Source organism: Myotis davidii, unplaced genomic scaffold, assembly GCF_000327345.1.
Source record: "Myotis davidii unplaced genomic scaffold, ASM32734v1 scaffold299, whole genome shotgun sequence".
In the NCBI taxonomy this organism is placed as follows: domain Eukaryota; kingdom Metazoa; phylum Chordata; class Mammalia; order Chiroptera; family Vespertilionidae; genus Myotis; species Myotis davidii.
In genome coordinates, this window is record NW_006293088.1 from 490,117 (window position 1) to 516,980 (window position 26,864).

Genomic DNA, 26,864 nt, shown 5'->3' on the forward strand with positions numbered 1-26,864 from the left:
AGCAACATTACAGTCATGAAGTACCGGCGGCGGGCGGGGCTGGCTCCCATCATGGCGGCGGCGGTGGCTTGTCGGTTCTGGCTCTGGGCTGCCCTGCTTATCCCTGCGGCTGCAGTCTACGAAGACCAAGTGGGCAAGTTTGATTGGTGCGTGCGTGCGGGACCCCTTCGGGGAATATGCGGCTATCTGGCCCGTACCTGTCTTCTGCCTGCCAAAGCGAGGCGGGTTACAGGCAGCAGGACCGGCTAGGTTTCATGACCTGCGGGGCCCAGTGCAATAAAAAACGAGGGACCCTTGTTCAGAAGTGAAGTTTTAAGGTGGCGACAGCAGAGTCTTAAACCAAACGTGGGGGCGCTTCTAGGCTGCCCCGCGAGACTGTGCAGGTCGCATTTATTTTTCTCTGACTGGCTTATTTCACTTAGCATAATGCTCTCCAGTTACATCCATGCTGTTGCAAAAGGCAAGAGTTCCTTTTTGCTGGGGTCCACCCCCAGCAGGTCCAGGGGTCCCCAAAGATGTGGACGGAGTCGGCGAAAGAAGGAATGCACGGAGACAGCGTTCAGTTGATCAGCAGCCTTGCCCGGATCTCTAGCCACAATTCCGGCCGCTTCTCGGTGACGTCAGGCTCTGACCTGCGTGCCAGCGGCCGACAGCCCTCCGGGGACTCTCATGCTCCTCGAATGAGCATCTCGCGGGCGTGTGCGCAGGACCTTGCGTGTTCCACGTCCTAAACGGAGGCCTCTTGCTTTCGCCTCCTTTCCCGCCCCACCCAGCTGTGTCCTCAGATCAGGTCCGCGCCAGTTTTACATCGGCCGGAGGTGTGGTTCATGGAGGTGCCACTCACTCACTTACCCCCCCCCCCCCCCCCAATCTCAAGCAGCGTGACTGCGTGCCCCCCCCCTCCAATCCCTCACCTTCTTCCTTGAGGCCCTGGAGCTGGCTTGCTTTTGTTTGAATCTCAGTTTTGCCATTTAAGGGGTGTGTGATCTTGGGAAAGTGACTTGCCCATTCTGTGCCGTGTTTTCATGATCGGTAACGTGGTTCACTAATAGTAGTACTGGTACATGACCTCTTTCAGTGGTTGTAAGGATGATCGAGATACTTCCCATAACTGAGCACAGTGCCTGGCTCATGGAGTGCAGTCAGTAAATGTTACCGTTATTGTTGCTGTTCAGGGGGCATTTCCACCTTCAGGGCCCCACTCAGGTATCTCCGCTGCGACGTCTTTTCTGAATCAGGCAAGTTAATTCACGTATTTGTGGAGTGCCTGCAGTGGTCAGTGGTTCTTCCAGGTGCTGTGGAGTCAGAGATGTGAAGGAGCTTGTGGGGCAGGTATACAGCAAGTCCTCACTTAATGCCATTCAGTAGGTTCTGCAGTTTTAAAACCACGTACATCAAAACCAGTTTTCCCATAGGCTAATTGATATAAGCAAGAGTTAAGTCCCCACGCAGATGGTTACAATGAAACAACATTATTCCAGGACCTCCTGTATAAGTAAGTGTGTGATATAAGACGGGGTGACAAATGCAACATGTCACATTTTTAATGATGGGGCAAATGCTCACAATATAACATTTATGATTTCATTGTAGCAAATACTAGGCATATGCAATTTACAAGCTGAAGAATAAATGGAAGGAAATACACCAACATGCTAATACGTTCATGGTGGTGGTATTTGGGACAGTTTTTATTTTCTTTGTTATACTTTTGTATATTTTTCACATTTCTACAATGAGCAGGCATTACTTTATAGTCCAGATAACAATATTTTAAAAGAGAGCATGGGTTTAGAGTCAGAAGGCCTTAGTTTTACATTCTGGTTCGGACAGTAATTAGATGACTTCAGCGGGCTCTGACTTACTTACCTGTAAAATGGGTAATAATCGTCCTGTGTACTTCATGGCATGTTCATTGGATGCAGTGAGAGTCATGTATGTGAAAATCCTGGCAGAAACTGTCAAATGTAATATAAGTCTGTCTCTCCACTACCAGCTTAGTTTCTTCTTAAAAAAAAAAAATCAGACCAAACAACATCATGACGAGGAATTCAGTGTAAGCATCATGTGTGACTGATTTGCTAGAGAATGCAGTGCTTTTTCTTTTTTATTGTTGACACTATTACAGATGTCCCCCATTGCCCCCCTCTTTGCCCACATCCACCCAGCCCCTGGCATCCCTCCCCTGGCCTTCACCACTCTGTTGGAGAATGTAGCACTTTTTCATTAATAGCAATGTGCAAAACACCTCCGATGTACTTGGTAGTCTGCCATACGAAGCTAATTGCATTCTCTTTATGCTTAGGTAAGAGTGTTGAAAGTGATGAGATATGTATAGTCCCAAGAAAGCATGAGTAATGGGTCAAAAAGAAAAGGTTGTAGAGAACAAAGCCTGACCCGGTCTATGGAGTTTTGTTGTAAAAATTGCATAATATTTTTCTCCAGGGGTCAGTGAAAATAGAAGGAAAAGTTGGATTGCATGTTCATGGACAACAGGGGTTGTGCCTCTTCCCTCGTGTGTCCTATGAGTGCCCCGTCCCGCTATTAATGACTGCAGAGAGAACCGTAATGTTCTGGTGGGATGTAGGCCAGGTCTCTTTGGGGTGGCACTGATCTTGAGATAAACATGTGCTTACATGTAGAAGGAAGGCTTGTATTTTTCATCTGTTAGGGCTATCCTTGTTCCGTTTGCTTCAGACTACATTGTATGGAAAGCTGGCTTTGGGTCAGGTCTCCTCACTAACAAACATTTCTGCCATGTCCTGGGATAGGTGTGATGGGAGCGCCTGTGTTTGTGCCATTGTCTTTTTCCAGAGCATTTTGTGCAGTGATGGATTTGGCCCTCACGTTTCCCTTTTCTCCAGGAGACAGCAGTATATTGGGAAGCTCAAATTTGCCTCCTTGGAATTTTCCCCGGGATCCAAGAAGTTGGTTGTGGCCACGGAGAAGAACGTGATTGCGGCCTTAAATTCCCGGACTGGGGACATCTGTGAGTGAATTGTAGGCGTTAGCTCGGGATGGAATGGCTGACCGTAGTGAGTCCAGAGTGGTCTGTGGCTTGCGAAGTCTGCCTGGCTGCTCCAAGTTAAGGACAAGTTGGCCCAAAGATGCATCTCTTACTGGATTCTGACAACTTATTTTATTTTATTTTAGTCTTGTCATTTAATATATTCCTATTACAGGCCTTTGTAGTTTATTCCCTCAGACCAAGTCCTAACTATTCTTAAAGTAGATATTGCTGCAAAAAACACATTACCCTATTTTGCATTAAAGATCTGGATTGCCACCTTCCCAATTACTTGTACTGCTTTTGGGATTTTTTAGGCACTAAAATCATGGATATGTCATTTATAATCACTGTTTTTCATATAGGTTTTGTTAATCATGTCGTTCATTTACATGCTTGATGAGGTGGTAACGGAGGTGGGAGTGCAGAGACCTCCCCTTGTTACCCAGTGAGTGCAAGTGGGTCATCGCCAGTTCTCTGTAGTCCTTCCCTCCCTTGAAATAAAATTGGGCACCGCTGTGCAAGCAAAGACCTCTCTTGTTTTCTCCCACCTGTCTTCTTGGATGCCTCTCTATTTCGTAGTAATGCCTGACTCTCCTGTCTCTCAGTGTGGCGCCATGTTGACAAGGGCACGGCGGAAGGGGCAGTGGACGCCATGCTCCTGTACGGACAGGGTAAGCAGAGTCCTTTGCTTCTCTCATGGTGTTGGCTGCCTCTCCTCGTTCCTTGCACTGGGTCTGGCAGGGAAAGGAGAAGGGTATTCCCAAATAGCTCTTACTTGCACTCATATCAGAGGTGAGGTTACTGCTAACAGGCCCTCGGAGGCTATAGAGCTCCAGTCTGGGAGATGATGTCACCATGGTTTTTTCTCTTCCAGATGCTGTCACTGTGTCCAATGGTGGGCGCATCATGCGTTCCTGGGAGACTAACATCGGGGGCCTGAATTGGGAGATTACCTTGGACAGTGGCAGGTAGAGGGGAAGAAGCTGTATTTCATCTGGGCGTGGTTCAGGGCTTTGCTGGAGCACAGATCTGTGTGGGTAGCAACTCTGGGTCTTTTGGCTTTTCCCCCAGTGACCACTACCAAGCCAAAGAGCATTAAATGCCCAGTTTTTTATGTCTTTTGTTGTTGTTGTTTTAATCCTCACCCAAGGATATGTTTTTTATTGATTTTAGAGAGAGGAAGGGGGAGAGAGAGAGAGAGAGAGAGAGAGAGAGAAACATTGATATGAGAGAGAAACATCAGTCAACTGGTCGCCTCCTATGTGTGCCCGACCGGGATTGAACCCACAACCTCGATATGTGCCTTGACCCTGCATTGAACCTACCACCTTTCGGTGCTCCAACCAACTGAGCCACACTGGCCAGGACTTGATGTTTTTGAGGTTATGGAACACGTGTTTACTCAGCCAGCATTTATTAAGCACCTCTTAGATGCAGAGCTCTGAGCTAGGTGTAGTGTTTATTGTACTTCACTGCTTTTTCTAATCTTACCATGACTTGAGAGCTTTGCAGTGTTGTAGGTACAAGAACATAATATAAAACTTTCAATGTTTTAATTTTGTGTTTAGAGAACAGCTCGAAGTACTGTTGCATCGTTGCTAAAGTTGTTTAATAAGATCATGTGCATTAGCTTATGCATCCAATAGTCATTTGTTCGGTAAACATTTGGGGAGCCCCCGGGCAGTGGGAACACACATGTGAATGTGAGTTAGTTTCTGTCATCAAGGAACTCGTTATCAGTTGGGGGAGGCAGGCATATAGCCCAGTAATGACAATACTGTCTGAGGGGTGCCATGGTGGGGGGTTGGCCTGGTTGCTGTGAAGTCCCCCGGGAAGGTAGGAACAACCCTTAGCAGATTCGGGGGCTTGAGGGAAGCAGTATGGCCTAGTGGTTCAAAGAGGCAGAGCCAGGCTAGCATCCAGATGCATTGGAGCCCAAAATCTATTTTCTTGCCTACCTGGCTACAGTGGTAGTGTGCCAGATTGTCTCCTGTAGCCTGAGGCGCTGGGCAGTGCTCACCCTGTACCTGTGCTCAGTTTCCAGGCACTTGGGCTGGTAGGCTTGCAGGAGTCAGTGCGGTACGTTGCGGTCCTGAAGAAGACCACTCTTGCCCTCCATCAGCTCTCCAGTGGGCACCTAAAGTGGGTGGAACATCTCCCAGAAAGGTAAGGCTGCCCTCCCACCAGATGATGACTACCCGGTCCTGCTCTCTACAAGCCCCTTTCTCCTTTAGGGTTGAAGCATTTGCTTTGGCCCAGGCTTACCTTATGTTGGGATCGTGTGTAGCGTGTTGGGCTCACTAGATCTAGGCCTGAACTCAAAGTCTGTGCTACCTCTGCAGTTGCCATTGCAGCGAGGAGAAACTCTCAAACTAGGCAGGAGAGCCAGTCAAGCGAGGGGTGTGGCTCTCTCGCGCATGGTCCTACTGCTTCTGGCTTTTTTGCTTCTAGTTCAAGTCAGACTTATAACAACTCAAGAAGGCCCAGGGTAGGAGCTTAGTGGGATTTGAGATGGTTTCCAGAGGTCCTGGTGGTGGGAAGCATTGAAGCTGAGAAGGAATAGGAGGGAGGGAGGAAAATTCTACTTAGACCACCGCAGGCAGGGACCAAAAGGTCAAATTCCTATAGGACCAACTGCATAGGCCCCAGGCTCTGTGGGGATTCTTGGGAGCTGCGGTGAGCCTGGCCTACCTCATGGGGGCAGCCTTACTCAGCTGATAAGTGCCCTATAGGATGCAGTGTTGGGTAGTGTTGCCACATCTTTTTAAGAAAAGCTAGAAATCTGTTTTTACATGTAAAATCTCAGTTCTGAATGTGGACAACTGAATTATTTATTAATTGAAATAATAAAAAAGACTGTGTGAGACAAACAAAACCTATTTGGGGGCTGAGAGTAGGTGACCTCTGGCTGAAGGCCTGGCAGCCTAGTCTTGGAGGACCCCTGCCTGTGGCTGAAGCAGTTGCTCCCTGTTTTTCTTCCCTCTCTTAGTGACAGCATCCATTACCAGATGGTGTATTCCTACGGCTCTGGGGTGGTGTGGGCCCTCGGCATCGTTCCCTTCAGCCACGTGAACATTGTCAAGTTTAATGTGGAAGATGGAGAGATTGTGCAGCAGGTACGGTCAGGCATCTTCCTGAGGAGCCTTGTGAATTGAGGAGGGAATAGATAGAGCCCTTCCTTGCACTAGGACCAGAGAACTCAGCTGGCAAAAGCCATTGAAGTTCCCTGTTCCTGTCACTCGGAGGCTGCCTTCTCCTCACCAGGTATTTATTTAAGCCCTGGCATTCGCCCAGAGTGCTCTCCTATGGTGGCTAAAAGAGTTGCCTACGAGTGTCTTGCAAACTAATATTGTAAAATAATGATAGAGAAACCCCAAATGACAGATACAGTAAATAAGTGCTTATCTGCAGTGTCAGGTATTAAAAAGTAATCTGGCATATTTTTCTAGCATCCAGGTAGAAAATTGGGATTTTTCTCTGGCTTTGGAGCTTTCGGGAGGCTGGGGGACAGGAAGAACTTTGGAACCAACCATGAAGAGCCTTGTGATTAGGCCCTGGTGGGAACTGGCGGTGACACTGCTGAAGAGCTGAGTGGGAAGTGTAAACATCCTCACTGGCCTCCTGTTACGTGTCTTTCCCACAGGTCAGGGTTTCGACTCCCTGGCTGCAGAGTCTCACTGGAGCCTGTGGTGTGGTGGATGAGGCTGTCCTGGTGTGCCCTGACCCGAGCTCACGGTCCCTCCAAACCTTGGCCCTGGAGACGGAGTGGGAGTTGAGGGAGATCCCACTGCAGGTGAGAGGCCGGCGCTGCTTCCCCTGGCCAGAGGCACAGTCTTCGCCGCTTAGAAAAGTCTCTCCCAGTGTCACTGCTTCCTTCCTGGCCTTGGCCTGGGCCTCTGGCTGAACTGGTGAAAGGGGAAGTGGGCCACTCTCTTTGGAGAACCTGAATGGGAACTTCAGAGCCACATGCCACAGCCTAGTTACTGTCATTGGCAAAGTGGGGCAGAGGATGCAGGCCTGGATGGAAACCTGGCTTCTCGGCTTCTAACCCTAACCCTCCGCCCTCTTGTCTTCTAGTCTCTCGACTTAGAATATGCAAGTGGATTCCAACCCCGGGTCCTGTCCACACAGCCCAACCCAGTGGATCCTTCTCGGGCCCAGTTCTTCCTGCAGTTGTCCCCAAGCCACTATGCTCTGCTGCACTACCATCACGGGGTCCTCAGTCTGCTCAAAAACCTCCCACAGGTAACTGCAGGCCGCATGGTGTGCTAGGATTCAGGACCATCCAGCCAAGACATGGATGCTGGAAATCCCCGCCTTTGAAGCTGCAGGCATTTGCTCAGGATAGGAGACATCTTTTCAAAAGTGGCTTGTGAGGGTTTAGCCTTAGAGCAGAAATGGGATAAGTTTTCTTCTAAGAGTTATGCAGCACCTTTAGAGTAAAACTGGCACCTTCCTCTGAGTCCTTGGGAAGTGAGGCCAGTAATTACAGCTTCCCACAGATCCTGAAAGCTGCGTAGGATTGAGGATTGACTGTGCCTGTGCCCGTTTCAGCTGTAGATGCAGCTAGCCCTTCCTCTGCTCTCCCATGCCCTGGCCATTACACTCTCAAGTTGGGAGAACTTTCAATTCCATGGCCAAGGGGCCTCCCTGTAGAGGTGGCCCTCTGGAAGGCTGCTGGCTAGTAAAGGCCCATTTAGGAACTGACACCCTGCTTTCCTCCAGACTGCCCTAGTGAGCTTTGCCACCACCGGGGAGAAGACAGTGGCTGCAGTCATGACCTGTCGGAATGAAGCGGTGAGTATTGAGAGTAAAGTCAGCACTGGGGGTTTCCTTCGTGTGTCTGCCAGGAGCCCAGGGAACCAAAAGTCTGGGCATAGTCTCCTGGTCACCTTGAGCCCAGGAGGCAGCAGGCTGTTGAGAACTAAGTTCTATAGAGCTTTCTGTATACCGCTTGGTCCCCAGGAGTGGACCCTAACGTGATGCTTCACTTTCATCTGGGACTATTAAGGGTGGCATAGGCTTTGGGGTTAGGAATGAGAAACTGCGATTTGCCTTCTTCCAAGTGTTGTGAGGACAGGTGAAAGCTTCATTTTGGTAACTGGGAAGTGATGCTTTGGCTCAATTTCCTCCTTCTGTTCTCTTTTCTCTAGCAGAAATCTAGCAGTTCTGAAGATGGGTCACTGGGGAGCTTTTCGGAGAAGTCTAGTCCGCAGGTAGGGCGTGGCATTGGGCACTGTGCCAGACCTAGGCCCAGGAGGTCGCCCCATGAAGTGGGGGTGCAGCTTAGGCCATGAGCTGGTCTGGAGTTCCAGTCTCAAATGGGGTTCCCTGAATTGTGTAAATGATAGTTCTCTTGATCCTTTTCAGTTGGGAGATTAGGAGTAGAAACTCTAGAATCTGTTCTTACCCACTTTCTCCTCTGGGCCTTAGTTTCCCCATTTCTTCTGGGCTCCCAGCTGGTGGAATTGTTTTAATCTGTGCATTTGCACTGGAGCAGAGCATGGGATGCTGGCTGGGGCACAGGTTCCTGCTGTGGCTCTTTCTCATCCGCTTTTCCGAAGGTTCTGGCACTTCCCCGCTGATGGTTTTACCTCTTGGGGAAGTCTCTGCTACACTGCACTGGCTTCCTCCTGGACAAGTACAGCGGTTGTAATTTTATTTACTCAGGTGTCTTAGTTCTGCCTTAGGATTTAGCTTTCTTTTCTCTTACTTTCCTTTGCATGTATTTCCTGTCTTGGCCTGGGTTCTTTTCTAGGGTATTGCCCCCCCGTTATTAGACTTCCTTTGGGGGACTTTGCTTTGGGGGAATCCCTCAAGGTGACCTGTGCTGTCTGTTCCCTTAGGACACGCTGGCTTGCTTCAACCAGACCTACACCATCAACCTCTACTTAGTGGAGACAGGTCGGCGGCTGCTCGACACCACAATCACCTTTAGCCTGGAACAGAACGGCACTCGGCCGGAGCGGGTGAGTGGGGAGCCTTTGTCTTCAGGCTCCGTCCTGTGGGCATCTCAGTGTGGGGTTCCCTTTCCTCAGGGTTGGGTCACAGCCACGGGTCCTGGATTAGAGCTCTCTGGGTTCTAGTCCTTCCTGACCCACTGACCAGCCACAATCCCTGTGAATAACAGTAAAAGTGGTACCATTCATTCCAAGTTATCGCTGTGCCAGGCACTGTGCTAAGCTTTTCATGATGCACTAATTGATCTAATCCTCCCATCAGCCTTGTGAGGTGGTTATTACAAACGAGGAAACTGTCCAGAGATTCAGGGCCCTGTCCCGAGGCACAGAGCTAGCAAGAGGTCCTAGCCCTGCAGCTGGCGTTCTTCTTTGCTGCCTGTGTTGTCTTTGTGCATGTTCAGTTGTGTTCCTCAGCCTCTTGGGGGTGGGCTTTTGTTTCTGAAATGGGAGGTGTATGCCCTAGCTGGTGTACTCAGCAGTTAGCACATCGGCCCTAGCACCAAAGGGTCTCAGGTTCAATTTCTGGCCAAGGGCTTGTACCTGGGTTGCAGATTAGCTCCCTGGCTCTGGTCAGGTGTGTGTGGGAGGCAACCAGTGAGACACATTGATGTTTCTCTTTCCTTCCCTTCCTCTGTTCCACTCTCTAAAAATCAATGGAAAAAAATATCCTCTATCCTTGGGTGAGGATTAAAAAATAAAATGGGAAGTGTAATCCTGGTCTCCTGTTTACTTAGTGGGCTGTGATTGGCACATGGTGAATGATAGGGGACTCCTTGGGTTTCCTCCATGACAAGGTCTGAGGGTGAGCCTAGCAACATTGTGTTGACTCCTAAGAACATGTGTTATCTTATTGGAGTCCAGGTAATAACTGTATTATTTAGACATCTGATAATGCCATGACCTAGACCTCTGACCTGAATGGTGCTCTGAGGCATTTTAATTCTCGCTGACTGCAGTGGTCTTGACTCTTTGGCTTCTAGCTGTACATCCAGGTGTTCTTGAAGAAGGACGACTCCGTGGGCTACCGGGCCTTGGTGCAGACAGAGGACCATCTGCTCCTTTTCCTGCAGCAGCTGGGTAAGCGACCTCATTCAGCCATTTATGTTCGGCCTGCCCGGGAGCTCCAGTCAGACTCTGTTTGGGGCTGTGGACAGGCTTGGGGAAGAGTCCCGCAGAGCGTACCCTGATGTTTTTCCCAGAGTGTGTCACCGGCTTTTGAGGAATTCCTTAGCCTTCTTGGTTGGGACATGGACCTTTCTTCCCTTGAGTTACTGAGTCCAGCCCCTTGCTCTGGCTTCTCTTGGTCACACAAGAGCTGCAGGGCGTCCCTGAGCCACCGAGGGGAGTCTCTTCAGGAGGTGAGGGGCCTAGCATTGTGCCCATGCTCTTTCCAGCAGGGAAGGCGGTGCTGTGGAGCCGGGAGGAGTCTCTGGCAGAAGTGGTGTGCCTAGAGATGGTGGACCTCCCCCTGACTGGGGCGCAGGCTGAACTGGAAGGAGAATTTGGCAAGAAGGCAGGTATGAACCCAAGAGGTTGGGCCAGCAGAGTCGATGCAGGGGATGCTTTGGGAATGTGTCTGTTAGTTGGACCACTGGCAATGCTGTCTCACAGCATCTCTGGCTTCCAGGGTGCATCCGGGTGCCAGTCTGATCTGAACCGGCTCTGAGACCAGTTTGTAGTGCTTTGTGGCCATATGGTTTATGTGCCCATTCTTTTCTATGAAAGGTGTCACCTGCGACTTCCTCTAAGGAAGGGCCTTGAGGAAAGGAAACTTAGTTTGGTATAGTAAGAGCTACCATTGTCTGAGCACCTAAAATTTGCCAGGCACTATATACCCATTGTCCCCAAAGCAACAGCCATACCTTTCTAGAGACATGACTGGGTTGACTGACCTCATTGTTGAGGCCAGTGCCCTCTGAGCCTGGCCACATCCCACCCCGCAGGATGGACTTAGTTCCCTCTACTCTGAGCCACTCCTACCCCCACCTCTGTCCCTTCCATCCATTCATCTCGCTGTCTAACGTATTTACTGAGGGCCTACTCTGGGCCAGGTACCCTGGTAGGCATTGCCGTTTTCTTAAGCTGAGGATTAATTTGACTTTACTATTTATTTTTGCTGCCTGGATCCAGCGATTCAAGGTAAAATCTGCTTTCTGCCACCTTGTTGCTCATTGCCTGTCCACATGACTAGCTTTTGATTAATTCTTTGTTTTTCCTGACTTGCATCAACAAGGTCTATACCATGTGTGCGTGGACTGCTATGGCTGTGACTGGTCCTGTTTGCCTCTCACTGCTCTTCCTTGACCTGAATAAACATTACACAAGAAAGGGCACCCCTCCTTTCAGTGAGCACTTAACGTGTATCCCACACTGTGCGAAACCCTGTATGTACATCATGTGTCATCTTGCAGTAGCCCAGTCAGTGGATTACATGCCATTTAATGATGAGGAACCAGAGGCCAGGAGATCAAGTACATTTCCCAAGGTCACTAAGTTAGTAAGCAGTGGAGTTGGGATGTTAACCCAGGTCTGCCAGACGCCAGAGGCCATGCTCTTTACTGTGCAACCTGCTTCAGTGACCAAATCTGCCCTGAGGAGGTGATTTGAGGGTCGTGGTGTCATTGATGGGGTCAGGGATAGCCCCGGGAGTTGGTTGCAAGTAGGTCTGTTGGGTCTGGTCAAACAGTTGACAGAATAGGGGTGAAGCAGTGGGAAATGGAAGTACCCGTTCATGATACACATACATATGCACCCCTGCACCCCACATCCCTCCCTCTTTTGGTTTCATGGCACTCAGAGCCTTCCTCTGGCCATTCTGGATGTGGGGCTGTGGTGGAGACGTTCACAGCATGGCTGCATCCTGCATGGCTGATCCCTGACCTCTTAGTCTCCTATTCCAAGGTCCAGGCAGGTGCGGTACTATGAGCCAGGTGAGTAGGTTTGGAAGTTCCTGCCTGGCTGTCCCTGAGTGTGAGACTGTTGGCATCAGACACAGGACCGCTCCTTGGACATGCAGCCTGAGGTGTCGAGCCACAGGAGAGAGAGCGACCCCTCGTTAGGAAAAGCAAGTACCCCCTTGCTGGACTCACCTCGTCTGGTGGGGAGGGAGCCTCAGCTGTATTTATTACCTTTTCCTTGACACCAGACGGCTTGCTGGGGATGTTCCTGAAACGCCTCTCGTCGCAGCTCATCCTGCTGCAGGCGTGGACCTCCCATCTCTGGAAAATGTTTTATGATGCTCGGAAGCCCCGAAGTCAGATTAAGAATGAGATCAGCATTGACACCCTGGCCAGAGATGAGTTCAACCTCCAGAAGATGGTGGTGACGGTGACAGCCTCAGGCAAGGTGCGGGGGTGAGCCCAGGTCCCAAACCCCCAGAGGCTCTGGGGTGGTGGGGGAGAGCATGGGCTCTCGTTTTCTTCACGGATACAATCAGTTCTTTGGTTTGTCTTTCTAGTAGTGAGCCAGTTCCTTGTTTATCTTGCAGCTTTTTGGCATTGAGAGCAGCTCTGGCACCATCCTGTGGAAACAATATCTCCCCAATGTCAAGCCAGACTCCTCCTTTAAACTGATGGTGCAGAGAACCACTGCTCACTTCCCCCACCCCCCACAGTGTACCCTCCTGGTAAAGGACAAGGTGAGGCCACCTCTGATTTGAACCAAAGTGCTGTGGCTTTTTGGTGTTTTGTAACTTAAATTTCTCCTAAGCCTTTAGAATTGTATGAGTGTTAAAGATCAGTATTCAGGGGTTAGAGCTCGGTTTCTTCCAGTTTTTTCCTGAGTTGAGGAACCATCCAGGACTGAGGTGGGAGTGACTGGAAAGTGGGGGTGACTTTACCAGATGTGTAGTAAGCCAGCTCGTCTTCTTCCCAAGCATAGGTGGCTGGTGGTAGCTGAGTGGCTGTTTTCTTGTCTGTAGATGAGAGACAGCAGGACACAAAGCTACTATTTGTATCCCTGCTTCCCAGAATTAGATGGATTTTTGTCGGTTCATTCTGGAACTATCAGAAGGGAGCTGGGGGGTGTTCTGCTGGAATGGCTGCCCTGGGGTTGCTGATTTGGTTATTGACCATTTTATTTGCCCCTCAGCCTGCCCAGTTCTTGGTTAGCTTTGGAGTCAAGAGGAAGTTTATTTTCCTTTTGACACTTTAGCCTTGGGGACCATTCACCTTCAGCCAAGACTAAGGAAAGACTAAGTAAGGGATGCAGCACAGTTGAGCTCCAGTCCCAGATTGACTCCTTGGATGTGCATTCTTTCCATGGTGGAATCTGACAGTCTGCCCGTTTCAGGAGACGGGAATGAGTTCTCTCTATGTCTTCAATCCCATTTTTGGGAAGTGGAGTCAGGTGGCTCCCCCAGTGCTGAAGCGCCCCATCTTGCAGTCTTTGCTTCTGCCCATCATGGATCAAGACTATGCCAAGGTGCTGCTGCTGATAGACGATGAGTACAAGGTACGGCATAGAATGGCGGGGGACATCCCCGTAGAGTTGGGTGTGGGGCGGGGGTGGTCACACAGCAGCCAGTGGACCAGAGCTGGGGCTGTCTGCCGTCAGCACACATTTGGGCTTGCAGGGCATGTCTAAGCGACTTGATTACTCTTTCTGCACTGGTGAAAATTCAGGGTCTTAACAGATCTAAATTTAAGCCCTAATTGAGTTCAATAGACCAATTCTTTAAGGTTTGCTGTTTTATTAAGGCTCTCTTTGATGGGAAATAGTAATAGTAATTGAGAAAGTGCTTAGAGACTCCTAACTTTTTCCTTTAACCCTTTTCTTGGGCTCTGGATGTTCAAGGTCACGGCTTTCCCAGCCACTCGGAATGTCCTGCGACAGCTTCATGAGCTAGCCCCTTCCATCTTCTTCTACTTGGTGGATGCAGAACAGGGCCGGCTGTGTGGATATCGACTTCGGAAGGTAGGGAAGGGGCATCCGGCAGGACCCTTCGGGGGAGACGTGGGCGTTTCTGGTTATTTGGCTAAGAAGTCAATTACGCTATTCATTCTATCGAAAATTTTGATCAGCATAGTCCTGATGTCTGATTCAAAGTAATTTTCATATTTATTGAGAGGCTGCCACATGGCAGGCACGGTTCTAGGTGCCGTGGGAAAAGCAGTCAACATCAGACAAAGTCTGCTCCCATGGAGTTCTCATTCTGCTTCCTTTTCTATGGCACTGAGAAGGGACATTGTGCTCCATTTGGGGGAAGGTAGGAGGTGGGAATGGGGGTTGAGTAATAGTATTTTCTATATGAATATGGTGTTATGAACTCACTCTTGATAGAATGTGTGCTTTGAGTTTTACTCCAGAAATGGGATAGATCTGCTCTGACCTTGACGTACTTGAGTCCAATTCTTACAAACAGTGATACACAGTGGCTCTGAGGCCCAGCTTGGAGGTTCACAAGGGCCTGGTCTTGGTCTTGCTAGCAGGGCTGCATAGAGGAGTAATTTGTGGCCTCACCAGACGGTCCTTCAGTCCTGTCCCTTAGGGCCTTTGGAGAGGTACTATAATATAGAGATTAGGAGCTTGGACCCAACTGCCTATGTGTGAAACCTCACTTACTAACTTTGTGACCTTGGGTGTAGGATTTCTCTGCCTCTGCTTTCTTGTCTATGAAATAAGATGATAATGGCACCTACCTCATAGGGTTAGTGTGAGGAGCAAGGGCTTAATACATATAAATCACATAAAGCAATGCCTGGCACATGGTAAATGCCATCTAAATGTATTATCTGTTGTTTTAAAATGCAATGCCCTTTTCTGACATTTTGTTAACAGCCAACCTTTCACATAAACAGCATAGGAAATGGTCTACCCAGAAAATACATTCTGTACCCTTGTGAGTGAAAATAAATTGCCCTTCCAAGTTGATAAAAAGGAGACCCGGAAAGAGACAGTTCTTTGTGGATACAGGGGAGCAAACTGGAGTGTGGGTGTCATGAATCAGTGGAATCCTGAGGATGTCATCGGAGTCAGTGGTGGCCAAGGGCAGACAAAGGAGGCAACGCTACATGGGGAGCAGGCCAAGGGTGTCTTACAGTCTGACCTCTGAGTGAGTTGACTGGTGACCTTGCTCTCTGGGGATGTTTTTTGTTGTAAAAGAGTAAATTGACGCAGAAGCTCAGAAGCAAAATGCGAGCAGACCCTTTCCACCCTGCTCCCAGCTGCTTTCCCAGATGGAAGGCCTGTCAGGAGTCGGCTGTGCATCTTTCACGGTCCTTCTGTGTATTCACAACACTGTGTAAGCAGCTGTGTGGGCCATATAGATATGTGATTCATAGATGTTTCTTCTCAGTGAAATGGAATTGACCTGCCTTTATTAATAGGATTTTTTATTTTTCATCTCTTATTATTTTGTTAAACCCGTGTTTAAATGAAAGTATAATGCTAAGAAAAACCCAGAATTCTGAGGTTCTAGCTCAGTGACCTTTCAGAAGGGAACATTTGCGTACATGGCAGTCAGATCAGGAAGCAGAATGGCACCAGCACCCCACCCAGGTGGCCCTTGTGTGCCTTTCCCCTCCACCTGTAGTAACATTTAACCATACAGATTTGCGTATAGTTTCCTGTGACTCTATAGAACTTTTTGTATAGTACTTCAAGGTCCCTGCCAGCTCAGTCATTCGCTGCTGGCCCAGGATACGGAATCTTTGATTTTAGTAATAAGTGGTAAACTTTCTTTGGATATTTCCTACTCAGATAAACAATGGGGAGCTATTAAATAAGTTTTCTGCTTTCTTAATGGTATGTTTTTAAGTCAAACTGTGAGTTCTAAAACTTCTTTCATAAACCAGAACCTTCTTCCAGCACAAAGGCTGCAGGTAATGAACTGTAGGGCGTGTCCAGCTACTGCAGGCTCCAGTCTAGGCATAGTCTCCTGACTACAAGCACCGGCTTTGTTGCTTTTGCTCCAGGACCTCACCACTGAGCTGAGTTGGGAGCTGACCATTCCCCCAGAAGTACAGCGTATCGTCAAGGTGAAGGGGAAGCGCAGCAGCGAGCACGTTCATTCCCAGGGCCGTGTGATGGGGGACCGCAGCGTGCTCTACAAGGTATGACACAGCAGTCTGGTATAGAGTAGGAGAGCAAGGGTTTCAATTCTGGCTCTAGAATTTGTAGGTGCATGATCTCCAGTGAGTCATTTAATCCCTTTGAGCCTAAAGTATTATCTGTGAAGTGGGTACACTGTGCCCTTCTAGGGTGGTTGTGATGATCCCCTCAGAGACTCATGCTTAGCCTAGGGCCTGGCTTATGGCCATTGCCCAGTCGATGTTAGCTATTATTATTAGTGACTAGAGGCTTGGTGCATGAATGGGGTCCCTCGGCCTGGCCAGTGATCAAGGCCTATCAGGGGGCCAGCCAGCCGGGAGGAGGGGACCCGGGAGGTTGGCTGGCCAGCCAGCCCCCACCACCATTGGGGCCTATGGGGAGGCTGCGGGGAGAGGCTGCAGGGTGTTGGCAGGCTGGCAGGGGTGAGGGGCCTCGGGAAGTTGGCCGGCCAGGGGAGGGGCCGCAGGAGGATGGCCAGCTTGGGGAAGGGCTGCAGGAGGACGGCCAGCTGCAGGAGGTTGGCTGTGGGAGCGCACTGACCACCAGGAGGCAGCTCCTTTGTTAAGTTGCATCATAGCAACTGGTGGATCGGTTGTTCTGGTCATTCAGTTGTTACTTAGGCTTTTATATATATACTAGAGTTTATATATATACTAGAGGCCCGGTGCACAAAAATTTGTGCGCTCGGGGAGGAGGGGGGCTCCCTCAGCCCGGCCTGTGCCCTCTCACAGTCTGGGACCCCTCGGGAGATAACGACCTGCTGGCTTAGGCCTGCTCCTGGGGGGCAGAGAGCAGGCCCAATCCCTAGGTGCAGCCCCGTGTCGGGCTCAGAGCAGGGCCGATTGGGGAGTTGGGGCGCCGCCCCCTGTCATGCACAGAGCAGGGCCAATCGGGGTTGGGGCGCTGCCCCCATCACCCACAGAGCAGGGCCCGGGCGGGGATTGGGGAGCTCCCCCCTATCAGGCACAGAGCAGGGCCGATCAGGGGGTTGTGGCCCCACCCCGTCACATAGCCGCAGGGCGATCAGGGGGGTTGGGCGCTGCCCCCTGTCACGCTGATCCCGGTGCCGGGAGGCCTCATGGCTCCGCTGATCCCGGGGCTGGGAGGCATATTACCCTTTTACTATATAGGGTAGAGGCCTGGTGCATGGGTGGGGCCGGCTGGTTTGCCCTGAAGGGGGTCCTGGATCAGGGTGGGGTTCCCCACTGGGATGCCTGGCCCGTCTGGGTGAGGGGATGATGGCTATTTGCAGCTGGTCACACACCCTTCAGGGTAGGGGTCCCCACTGGGGTGCCCGGCCAGTGTGGGTGAGGGGCTGAGGGCTCTTTTCAGGCTGGGGGTGACTGAAGCTCCCAACTGCTCCTTTTTCTTTCTTTTTTTTTTTTATTCTGGGCCAGCTTTAGCTTTGAGGCTTGGCTCCAGCTCTTAGGCCTCCATGGCTGAAAGTAGGTTTCTGGCCTTTGCATACAATGTTGCGAATCTGCTGAAGTCTGGAGGTATTTGTTACAGAGTTGCGTGAACTGCTGGCTCAGAGGCCTGCAGTGGCAGGCGGGGACGTTGGAGTCCTCAGTCACTGACGCAAGCAAGCCTCATGTTAGTTTCAAGCTGCCTGGCTGCCGGCCACCATCTTGGCTGACAGTTAATTTGCATATCTTGCCAATTAGCCAATGAAAAGGGTAGCGGTCGTACGCCAATTACCATGTTTCTCTTTTATTAGTGTAGATATAGATAGATAGATAGTACTGATAGAACTGTCTGGGGTTAAACCTCAGTTGGTTAATCAGAAAGCCCGTCTCTATGATCCAGCACTCTAGTTAGTAGTAAAGGGTGGGAGATGGAGAAATGACTAGTGGGCTGCAGAACTGTCCTGTGAGAGCATGTAGTCACTGTAGTAATGGACATTAATTCCACCCCCCAGCACAGCAGAGACTGAGCTCGGGGGAGATGTCATAGAGCAGGGTACCACGACCAGAACTGACGGGAAGCTCATTCGCCAAGCGTGAGGCAGAGCGCAAGCCTCCGGTTGGGCTGTCCAGGTTCAGACTAGGCTCTGCCGCAGACTGACTGTTCATTGTGGGTCATTCGCTTCGGCTTCCTGACTTCTGTTTTCACTGATGTAATGGAGATTGTAGCCTGTGTCAGAGGATTACTGTGAAGATTAATGATAACATATAACATGATTAGAATGGTGTCCTCCACACAGCATTATCAGTGCTGCCAGCTTGAAATCTTTACTGATGGATGCCTTCCATGTGACCACAGTGTTTTGCTTGTTCAGAATGACCAAAATAATACATATTCTGAAGTACATTTTGACTTGTACTAGAAAAAATTTACTGTGTAATTTCATTCGTACGAGGTAAAGTATGCTAGAATACTTGTGCTTTCATATGTTGAAGGAATAATAAGAATAGGGCTTTTTGGGTTCATATTCATTATGCAAATTTTTAGGTTAGTCTTTTTTTAAACTTTTTTTTGGGGAGGGGGGCTTAATTTTTGACTTACAGAAACGATGCAGTACTACATAGAATCCCATAAGCCCCTTCTCTAGTTTCCCCTTGGGGACCATAGTACATCTGCCTAAACTAAGACATCAACACTGGGGCAAGATGTTAACTAAACTCCAGTCTTTATTTGGGTTCCATCAGCTTTTCTATTAATGTCCTTTTCTGCCCCAGGATCCAATCCAGGGCTCCACATTGCATTTAGTTGACATTTTTGCATGACCTTGATCATTCTGAAGAGTATTAATCAGGTGTTTTGTAGAATGTCTCTCAGTTTTGGTTGTGTGATGTTTTTCTCATGGTTAGACTATAGTTACGGAGGTGAAGTGGACTTATTATTTATTTGAGTGCCAGGTACTCTAGACACTTAAGATACATCAGTGAACAAAATAGACATTTCCCCTCCTCGTGAGGCTCTCATTGTATTTGGAAGAGGCCAATAAAGAAAGTAAACAGGTAAGTTAGAGAGCATGTGAGAGGACAACCAGTTTCATAGAAAAATCCGAAGCTACGAAGAGGGAAAGGGAGCGTAGAATTGAAGGGGATACATTTAAAATAGGGTGGTTAAGGAGGGGGGGTCTCATTGAGAAAATGACGCTTAAACTTGAAGGAGTGAGGAGTGGGGAAAAGCCTTCTGGACAGAAAAATCAGAGCATGCCTGGAGTGTTCTAGAAACAGCAAGGAGGCTAGCGGGACTAGAACGGGGTCTTTGAGGAGGAGAGTCTGGGCTGCTCAGGTCAGGAGGAGACAGGGCCAGATCACAGGCCATCACTCTGGCCTTTTGGCTGAGACAGAGCCACGGGGAAGTTTTGAGCAGAGAAGTGACAGAAGTGACTGAGGCGTAACAGGTTCATTTGGCCTGCTGTGTCAAGATGAGCCTGTCGTGGGCCAAGGGGTAGAGCAAGCAGACAGTTAGGCTGTTGTAATAATCCAGGTGAGATGATGGGTTGGTGACAAAGGATCTGATTCTGGATACTTTTGAAGGTGGAGCAATAGGATATGTTGATGCATAGGATGTGTGTGTGTTAGAGAGAAGGAGTTGAGGATGACTTAGAGGTTCTAGGTCTAAGACACACATGGGGAGCTCTGAGAGGGAGCAGGTTTTAGCAGGGGTGGAACAGGAGTTCAGTTGGGGCAAGTCAAGTTTGAGATAAGACATCTAAGAAGATATACTGAGCTGGCAGTCCGTTAGTCAAGTCTGGAGTTCAGGGAGAGGTCTGGCCCAGATACGTAAAGTTGGGCATTGCCAGCACCCATAGATGGTGTGAAAGCCATGAGATGGTGGGCATCATGAGAGCAAGTATAGATGGAAACGTACAAGAGATCAGGAGATGAGGAGGAACCTGCCAGAGAGATGAGAAGGCGTGGCCAGTAAGGCAAAAAGAAAACCAGGGAGCCAAAACCGGTTTGGCTCAGTGGATAGAGCGTCGGCTTGTGGACTGAAGGGTCCCAAGTTCGATTCCGGTCAAGGGCATGTACCTGGGTTGCGGGCACATCCCCAGTAGGAGGTGTGCAGGAGGCAGCTGATCGATGTTTCTCTCTCATCGATGTTTCTAACTCTCTATCTCTCTCCCTTCCTCTCTGTAAAAAAACAATAAAATATATTATAAAAAAAAAAAAAAAAGAAAACCAGGGAGCATGTGTCCTGGACACCAGGTGGAGAAAGTGCTTCAAGCAGGAGTGATCCCGTGTCACATGGTACTAGTAGGTCATGTAAGGAGAGAACTGAGGCTTATCCGTTGACTCAGTGATAGGGAGGACACTGGTGGAGAGAAATAGCGTTGCTGGAGCAGTGTCCTTAGGCCAGCGAATGGGCAGACCTGGGTAGTATATCTTGAGTTACCAATGTCTGTGACTTGAGCAGGTTGCTTAACTCCTGTAAGACTTTGCATCTTGAAATGTGGGTAATAATAGTATCTACTTTGCAAAGTTGTTTATGGATTCAGTGAAATGAGTAGGCAAAGCACATGGCATGGCACTCAGCAGACACTAAACGAGTGCAGTGGTGACAAACTCTAAACAGGAAGCTCTTCTAACCAGGAAACCTAATTGCTCTGCCAGACCAGTGAACTCCAGGTTTGCCCCCCTCCAGGGCTCCCCGTGGTGTGGAGCCCATGATGTGCCACTGTGGTTCTGAGGAGCTTTTCTCTTCTCCACAGAGCCTGAACCCCAACCTGCTGGCCGTGGTGACCGAGAGCACAGACGTACACCACGAACGCACCTTCATCGGCATCTTCCTCGTGGACGGTGTCACTGGGCGCATCGTCCACTCCTCCGTGCAGAGGAAGGCCAAGGGCCCCGTCCACATCGTGCACTCAGAGAACTGGGTGGTGGTAAGGACTCGCAGATGAGCTCATGTCACCATCAGGGACACTATACTCTATGTGTTGCATCATTTGTGAGACAGGGATAACAACATCACCTTTTGTCTAGCTTACAGCAGCGTCTGGCACATAGTAAGCACTCAGATGTTAGCTATTATAATTCCGATTTCCAAGAATCTGGAGAATTCTTTGTTTCCTGTGGTGAACTCTGGGTAGCCTAGAGATAACTACTCTGAAAGCTAGTAAACTTGTTAGCAAGGCGGAAAACTGGGTGCTGGGTGGTTTCTCTCCTTCGTGGGCATGTAGCCAATCAGAAAGGTGTCTTCCCATGTAATTTCCCCTGCCCAGTTGGACTAGCAGCTGAGCCCCTCGCTGCCCCCCCTTCTCTCTGCAGTACCAGTACTGGAATACCAAGGCCCGGCGCAACGAGTTGACCGTGCTGGAGCTCTACGAGGGCACTGAGCAATACAATGCCACCGCCTTCAGCTCCCTGGACCGTCCTCAGCTGCCCCAGGTCCTCCAGCAGTCCTACATCTTCCCCTCCTCCATCAGTGCCATGGAAGCCACCATCACAGAGCGGGGCATCACCAGCCGACACCTGCTTAGTGAGTGACTGGGGCTCGGGGGTCTCTGGTGACTGGGTCTCTTAGGCAGCCGCACTGAACACAAAGCCAGGGATGCATTGCTGGCAGAACCATGATCATTAGGGATGGTCAGTGAGGAGGGCTTTATCTCAGACAAATGAAAATGCTCCTCTGGCATTACCATCCATAAAAGATGATACGTTTTTTAATTCTCATTTCTGATGAACCACTTTGTTCTGCATTTTTACTTCACTCATAAAGGTGAGCCGTGATATCATTCCTAACAGATGGCCTGTGCTGACTGTAGACATTGGCACGGTTTGGTCTCGTCCTTATGTAGTTCAAGCTCAGGACTTAGTGATGGTTAGCAAGCTGCTCTGTCTAGTTGATTTTACCAAAGACATGTGGGACTCAGAGCTTATCAGGCGCTCGGTACTATTTTATTCTCAAATAGGAGGAGGACAGACCTTTTGGCAGTTTCCCGTTCAGCCCCACCATTTCTGAATCCAACAGCGCTCATGCCCTGTGTCCTCCCTGGCCTTGCTGCTGCACCGGCGCACGTGGCTGGTTTGGCTCATGGGAAGGAGACTCATTGGTCGGGGCAGGTAGTATTGGAGGGAAAGGAGGAGATGAAGAGATCTGAGTGGCCTTCCATGCTCATCTCTCTCATCATTACCCATCTCTAATTCTAAAACTTTATTTCCCGATGTCTCAGGATATGTGAGGAAACCAATATTTTCAAAAGTGGGAACCTTCATTCAGACACATGCGTATTATTAGATTATGGTTTTTGGCCATTTAGGAGCCTCAAGGACCCCCCCCCCCTTTTTTTTTTTTAAATATATTTTATTCCCATCATATCCTGGCATTCCTCTTCCCCTAGAACTAACTGCACACCCTTCTCTGACATTTTTGTAGCTAGCCCTAATCTGGGGTTGATTGGTGTGAACATACACTTTGACTTCTTTCTGTGCAGTTGGACTACCTTCCGGAGCCATTCTTTCCCTCCCTAAGGCCTTGCTGGATCCCCGCCGTCCTGAGATCCCAACAGAACAAAGCAGGTGAGACCCCTGTGGCAGTGTGAAGGCTCTGACCGTAAGGAACTTAACCTGTAGGTCACCTTTGGCCCTCAGTCTGGTACATGCTGTCCTGCTATGCTGGGACCTGGGGATGTAGCAGTGAACAAGTCTGACAAATATGTCTGCCCTCACGGAGTTACCTTCTGGTTGGGGAGGTGGACAGTAAATAAGATGAAATGTTAGCTGCTCATAAACGCTGAGGAGGAAAAAGCAGAAAGGGGCCTGGGGCTGTGCAGGGTGAGGGGGTATGTGTGGTTGAACCTCTGCAAGCGTGGCCAGGGGAAGCCCCTCTGAAATGGTGACTTGATTGGAGACCAGAAGGAGGAAAGAAGCTAGCCTTATGGAGGCCTGGGGGCACTGTTCAGGCAGAGGGAAGAGCAAATGCCCTAAGATCATGTCAGTGAGTTAGAGGGAGGGTGGGAAGCCAGTGGGGCTAGAGCAGCTGGTGGTGGGGAGACGGAAATGAGGTCAGGGAGGAAATGGGGGTTGGGTCCTGTAGGGAATACAATAGCTTGCCACTGTTAGTATGTATTTGAATAATTCCAGCCATCCTTTCTCGAACCTATCCTGAATTCTTTTCCCTTAGGGGTCTGAGAAACTGGGCAGCAGAATGCACAGATCTGTTTTTGCACAAAGAGAAAAGGAAATAGGGGTATGGTTTAGAGCAGTGATGGCGAACCTATGACACGCGTGTCAGAGGTGACACGTGAACTCATTTTTTTGGTTGATTTTTCTGTTAAATGGCATTTAAATATATAAAATAAATATCAAAAGTATAAGTCTTTGTTTTACTATGGTTGCAAATATCAAAAAATTTCTATATGTGACACGGCACCAGAGTTAAGTTACGGTTTTTCAAAATGCTGACACGCCGAGCTCAAAAGGTTCGCCATCACTGGTTTAGAGTGAAGAGAGAATAAGAGCGAGACTATGGGGGGTGAAAAAGGGGAGGATAAACCTGGGGAAGAGACATGGGGTGATAACAGGGTTTCCCAGAGGAGTGTAGACAGGCACTCTGGGTTGAACGGCAGGAATTGGCCCAGTGGCTCAGTGTTTTAGTTTTAACATGGCTTTGGCTTTCCTCCCCTGGTGTGAACACGGTTGTCTGTCTGTTATTTGTTTTTAGATTTAGAACAAGGTAGGAATCCAGATCTCAGCCTTAGTCTCCACGCAGCTTCTTTCTTACCGCCTTCCTAACAGTTAGCTGCTAAATTTTTAACTCCCTAGTAGACTTTGAAGGAAGATGTGAGGCTAGATATGTGGCCTGGAAAGCTCCCAGGACTCTGAAAGGGCAGCCAGGGGATCACCTTACAACAGTGTGAATGCCGTCCCGACTGATGTTTTGCAGAGAGGAGAACCTGATCCCATATTCTCCAGATGTACAGATACACGCAGAGCGATTCATCAACTATAACCAGACAGTTTCTCGAATGCGCGGTATTTACACTGCTCCCTCAGGCCTGGAGTCCACTTGTTTGGTGAGTAAAGCCCACAGCCACCCAGCTGTGACAGCCCTTGGGGACACAGCTGAGGGTTCCATTTCCTTTTCTACCTGAGGTTGAGGTGGTGCGGATCACCGGCTGCCTTTCTTATCCATTTTTCTTTCCCTCTGCCTTCCAGGTTGTGGCCTATGGCCTGGACATTTACCAAACTCGAGTCTACCCGTCCAAACAGTTTGATGTCCTGAAGGATGACTATGACTATGTGTTAATCAGCAGTGTCCTCTTCGGCCTGGTGTTTGCCACCATGATCACGAAGAGACTGGCACAGGTGAAACTCTTGAATCGTGCCTGGCGGTAAAAACCCAAGATCTGCCCGAGAGCGGAGAGCCAAGGGAAGGCCAGCAAAGCTCCAGCTGCAGTTGGACAGGGCGATGGAGGATGTGTGGGCGCTCATCTTAGCTAAGAGTTGTGGGGGAGAAGATGGACTCTCATGGAGACTCCTTTTGGGATATGTCTGGTGCCATCGGTGGATGGAGGTTGAACTCTCTCAGCTGAGAATCTCAAAGCATCTTGATGGACTTTCCCCTGAAGTCCAAAGGCCATTGCCCTATTTCCTCTTTGTCCATCTATGAATGTTCTGTTTTGTTTTTTTTAAGAGATCCCAACAGAGTTTTCTCTTTTATGAGGCCTGTTCAAATTGATTTTGGTTTGCCTCCTGTTTCCCAGGTTAAATTAGAAATCTTTCTGTGTCCCTGCTTCTTGTTTGGGTGGGAAGGGAACTCTTACTGACCACTCCACCTTTACTGTTTACATTGGGAGGAAGAAGATCCGTCCTTCGCTGAAGTTTGAGCACTGATCCAGCCTCTCGTGGCTTCTCTGCACAAGAACTCCTGGTTGAGGAATCTATATTTGGTGTCACACTTATTTTAATGAAGCCTCTAGTTTCATGTTCTCACTCAGGTTGGGCCACGTAGTCTTTGTTTCAGTTTATTAAAAGCCAAGTATGTAAATAGCATCTTGGTCTGTGGATCACTGCCCAGGTCTTTCACCTAAGGCATGTGCAGGCTGAGGCCTTTTAATACTGAATTGTCTGAACCTTGAAGAGATTTCAGGGGAGGGAGGAGGTAACCCGACTCATCTCTCGTGATCTCTCATCTCACCCACAGCCTGGTCTAGCCATCTGATAACCTTGTTAGAGAAAGTCATCCTGTTTAAGAACCTCATTATTTATTTTTAGTTTTATATAAATTGACCTGTGTGGGTCACTAGATTGCTCTTAAAATGAGATTTCAAATCTTATGGATCTTTAAGGAATGGAGAAGAAAAAGGCAGAGGTAGGAAATTGGCATTTTGTGGGTGAGGCATTGCCAATTGGCTGTTGTCTCTGCTGCAAAAGAAAGATGTCCTAAAAATGTTCCCTTGTTCCCGATTTGGGGAATAATGCGGCTTTTCTTTACTGTGAAGAATGAAATGTACAGAGTAGACCTCTAGCCATGTGGGGGGAGAGGTACATTCAAGCGTCTGAATAAAGTGAGTGACGAACAGCACTGTTTAAGTCCTTTTTTTGTGGTTTAGGAACACTTTGAGGCTACTCTTGTATTAGAGGGGACAAAAAGCAATGCAGAAATGGTTTTTAGAAAACTTTAAAAAATATATATTTTTTTATTGATTTCAGAGAGAAAGGGAGAGGGTGAGATAGAAACATCAATGAGAGAGAATCATTGATCTGTCTCCTGAACGCCCTCTACTGGGGATAGAGCCTGTAACCGGGCATGTGCCCTGATCGGGACTCGAACCTTGACCTCCTGGTTCACATGCTGAGGCTCAACTAATGAGCCCCACCGGCCAGGCTTCTCAGTATTTCTGAACCTTGAAGCAGCACTCACTTCTGACCAGCTGTGCTCAGCCTCTACCTGTGGCTTTTAACTCTCTCTGATGGGGTTTTCTCCTCCTCCTCTTTTTCTGTGCATCTGTCCCCGTCTCTTCGTTAACTAGGTTGACTTTGGGGCCACCTGCAATGAATGTTTCACTTAAAGGAGAGTCCTTAGTATTTTGGGTGTCATTATTTTTTTTAGTTTGGTCAACATACATGATCTCTTGGTGTAAAGTTTATAGCTAAATTCAGTGATTTTCAGTCGCTGTTGGGAATAATGTAAAATGGTTTATGGCTTTTGTTAATGTTTCCTTAACCTTTGACTCTGAACAGTAATTAGTTATTGGTGAATGTGCATGAATTAAACACAGAATTATAGTTTTAAATTTTGGGGGAGGAGGAGAGGGGTTAAATAGTAATGTGTTTTACCCCACCCACCCTCTTCTTAAAACTGTAGCTTATTGATCTAATGCCACTTTTGCAAGGGGTTGATATTTGCTCCCTTTCCCCTACCCCCAACAATGAAGGGTGAGCATGCTCTTATGCAGATAATACAGTTTTATCACTGACCCTCAATTTGATAAGTACCAAAACAAGTTATAGAGTTTAAACTTTTCTGAAACCCAAGTAATTTTTGTTAGCATTCCTCCAATAATTATTTTGCTTAGAGTCTACAATTCTAAATTGGGAGTTGACTCATTCTGCCTTTCTCTATGGAATAGATTTCTGGGCCTTGACTATTTTGTGTGCCCTGGAACAGACGTGAAACTTATTTAATCATTCCTTTGACCTCTGATTAGCCATAAATCTTTGTCAGGCTCTTTCATTTTAAAGAGAGGATGTTACTCCTCTCCTCTGCTTTAAAGAGTGCAGAAATGTATAGCTCCGTGCTTCTTGAGCACAAACAGAAGGTACGCCCCAGGAAGTTTAATGTAGACCTCCTTGGCCAGTATCTCACCTCCTTACAAAAAGCACTTGGTTGAAACAGACACACAGACACTGAGAGCGGACTGGTGGTTGCCAGAGGGGATGGGGATG

General features: G+C 48.7%; 1 protein-coding gene across 5 annotated transcripts; it reads left to right on the forward strand.

Annotated features, from left to right (window-relative positions):
- The first annotated feature begins 20 nt into the window (after positions 1-20).
- EMC1 (ER membrane protein complex subunit 1) lies at positions 21-25,500 on the forward strand. 5 transcript variants are annotated; one of them, XM_006766648.2, is made up of 24 exons: positions 21-146; positions 2,865-2,989; positions 3,616-3,681; positions 3,885-3,978; positions 5,048-5,176; positions 6,000-6,126; positions 6,654-6,803; positions 7,088-7,255; positions 7,736-7,807; positions 8,164-8,226; positions 8,857-8,979; positions 9,951-10,047; positions 10,365-10,487; positions 11,101-11,109; positions 12,116-12,315; positions 12,458-12,607; positions 13,261-13,422; positions 13,765-13,884; positions 15,885-16,022; positions 20,684-20,857; positions 21,243-21,453; positions 22,409-22,493; positions 23,860-23,989; positions 24,132-25,500. In XM_006766648.2, exons 1-24 carry the CDS (start codon positions 52-54, stop codon positions 24,309-24,311), a joined length of 2,991 nt encoding a protein of 996 aa, XP_006766711.1. In that variant the 5' UTR covers positions 21-51; the 3' UTR covers positions 24,312-25,500. The 5 variants fall into 5 exon arrangements, with proteins under 5 accessions (XP_006766711.1, XP_015421332.1, XP_006766712.1 ...); XM_015565846.1 differs by having other exon boundaries at positions 8,167-8,226; XM_006766649.2 differs by lacking the exon at positions 11,101-11,109.
- Positions 25,501-26,864: the final 1,364 nt, after the last annotated feature.

Excerpts from the sequence above, each read along its gene's own strand:
- EMC1 (XM_006766648.2), top strand. The coding sequence starts at position 52 with ATGGCGGCGGCGGTGGCTTGTCGGTTCTGGCTCTGGGCTGCCCTGCTT. Across the intron at positions 2,990-3,615 it reads TTCCCGGACTGGGGACATCT|TGTGGCGCCATGTTGACAAG; the intron begins GTGAGTGAATTG and ends CCTGTCTCTCAG. Across the intron at positions 3,682-3,884 it reads CATGCTCCTGTACGGACAGG|ATGCTGTCACTGTGTCCAAT; the intron begins GTAAGCAGAGTC and ends TTTCTCTTCCAG.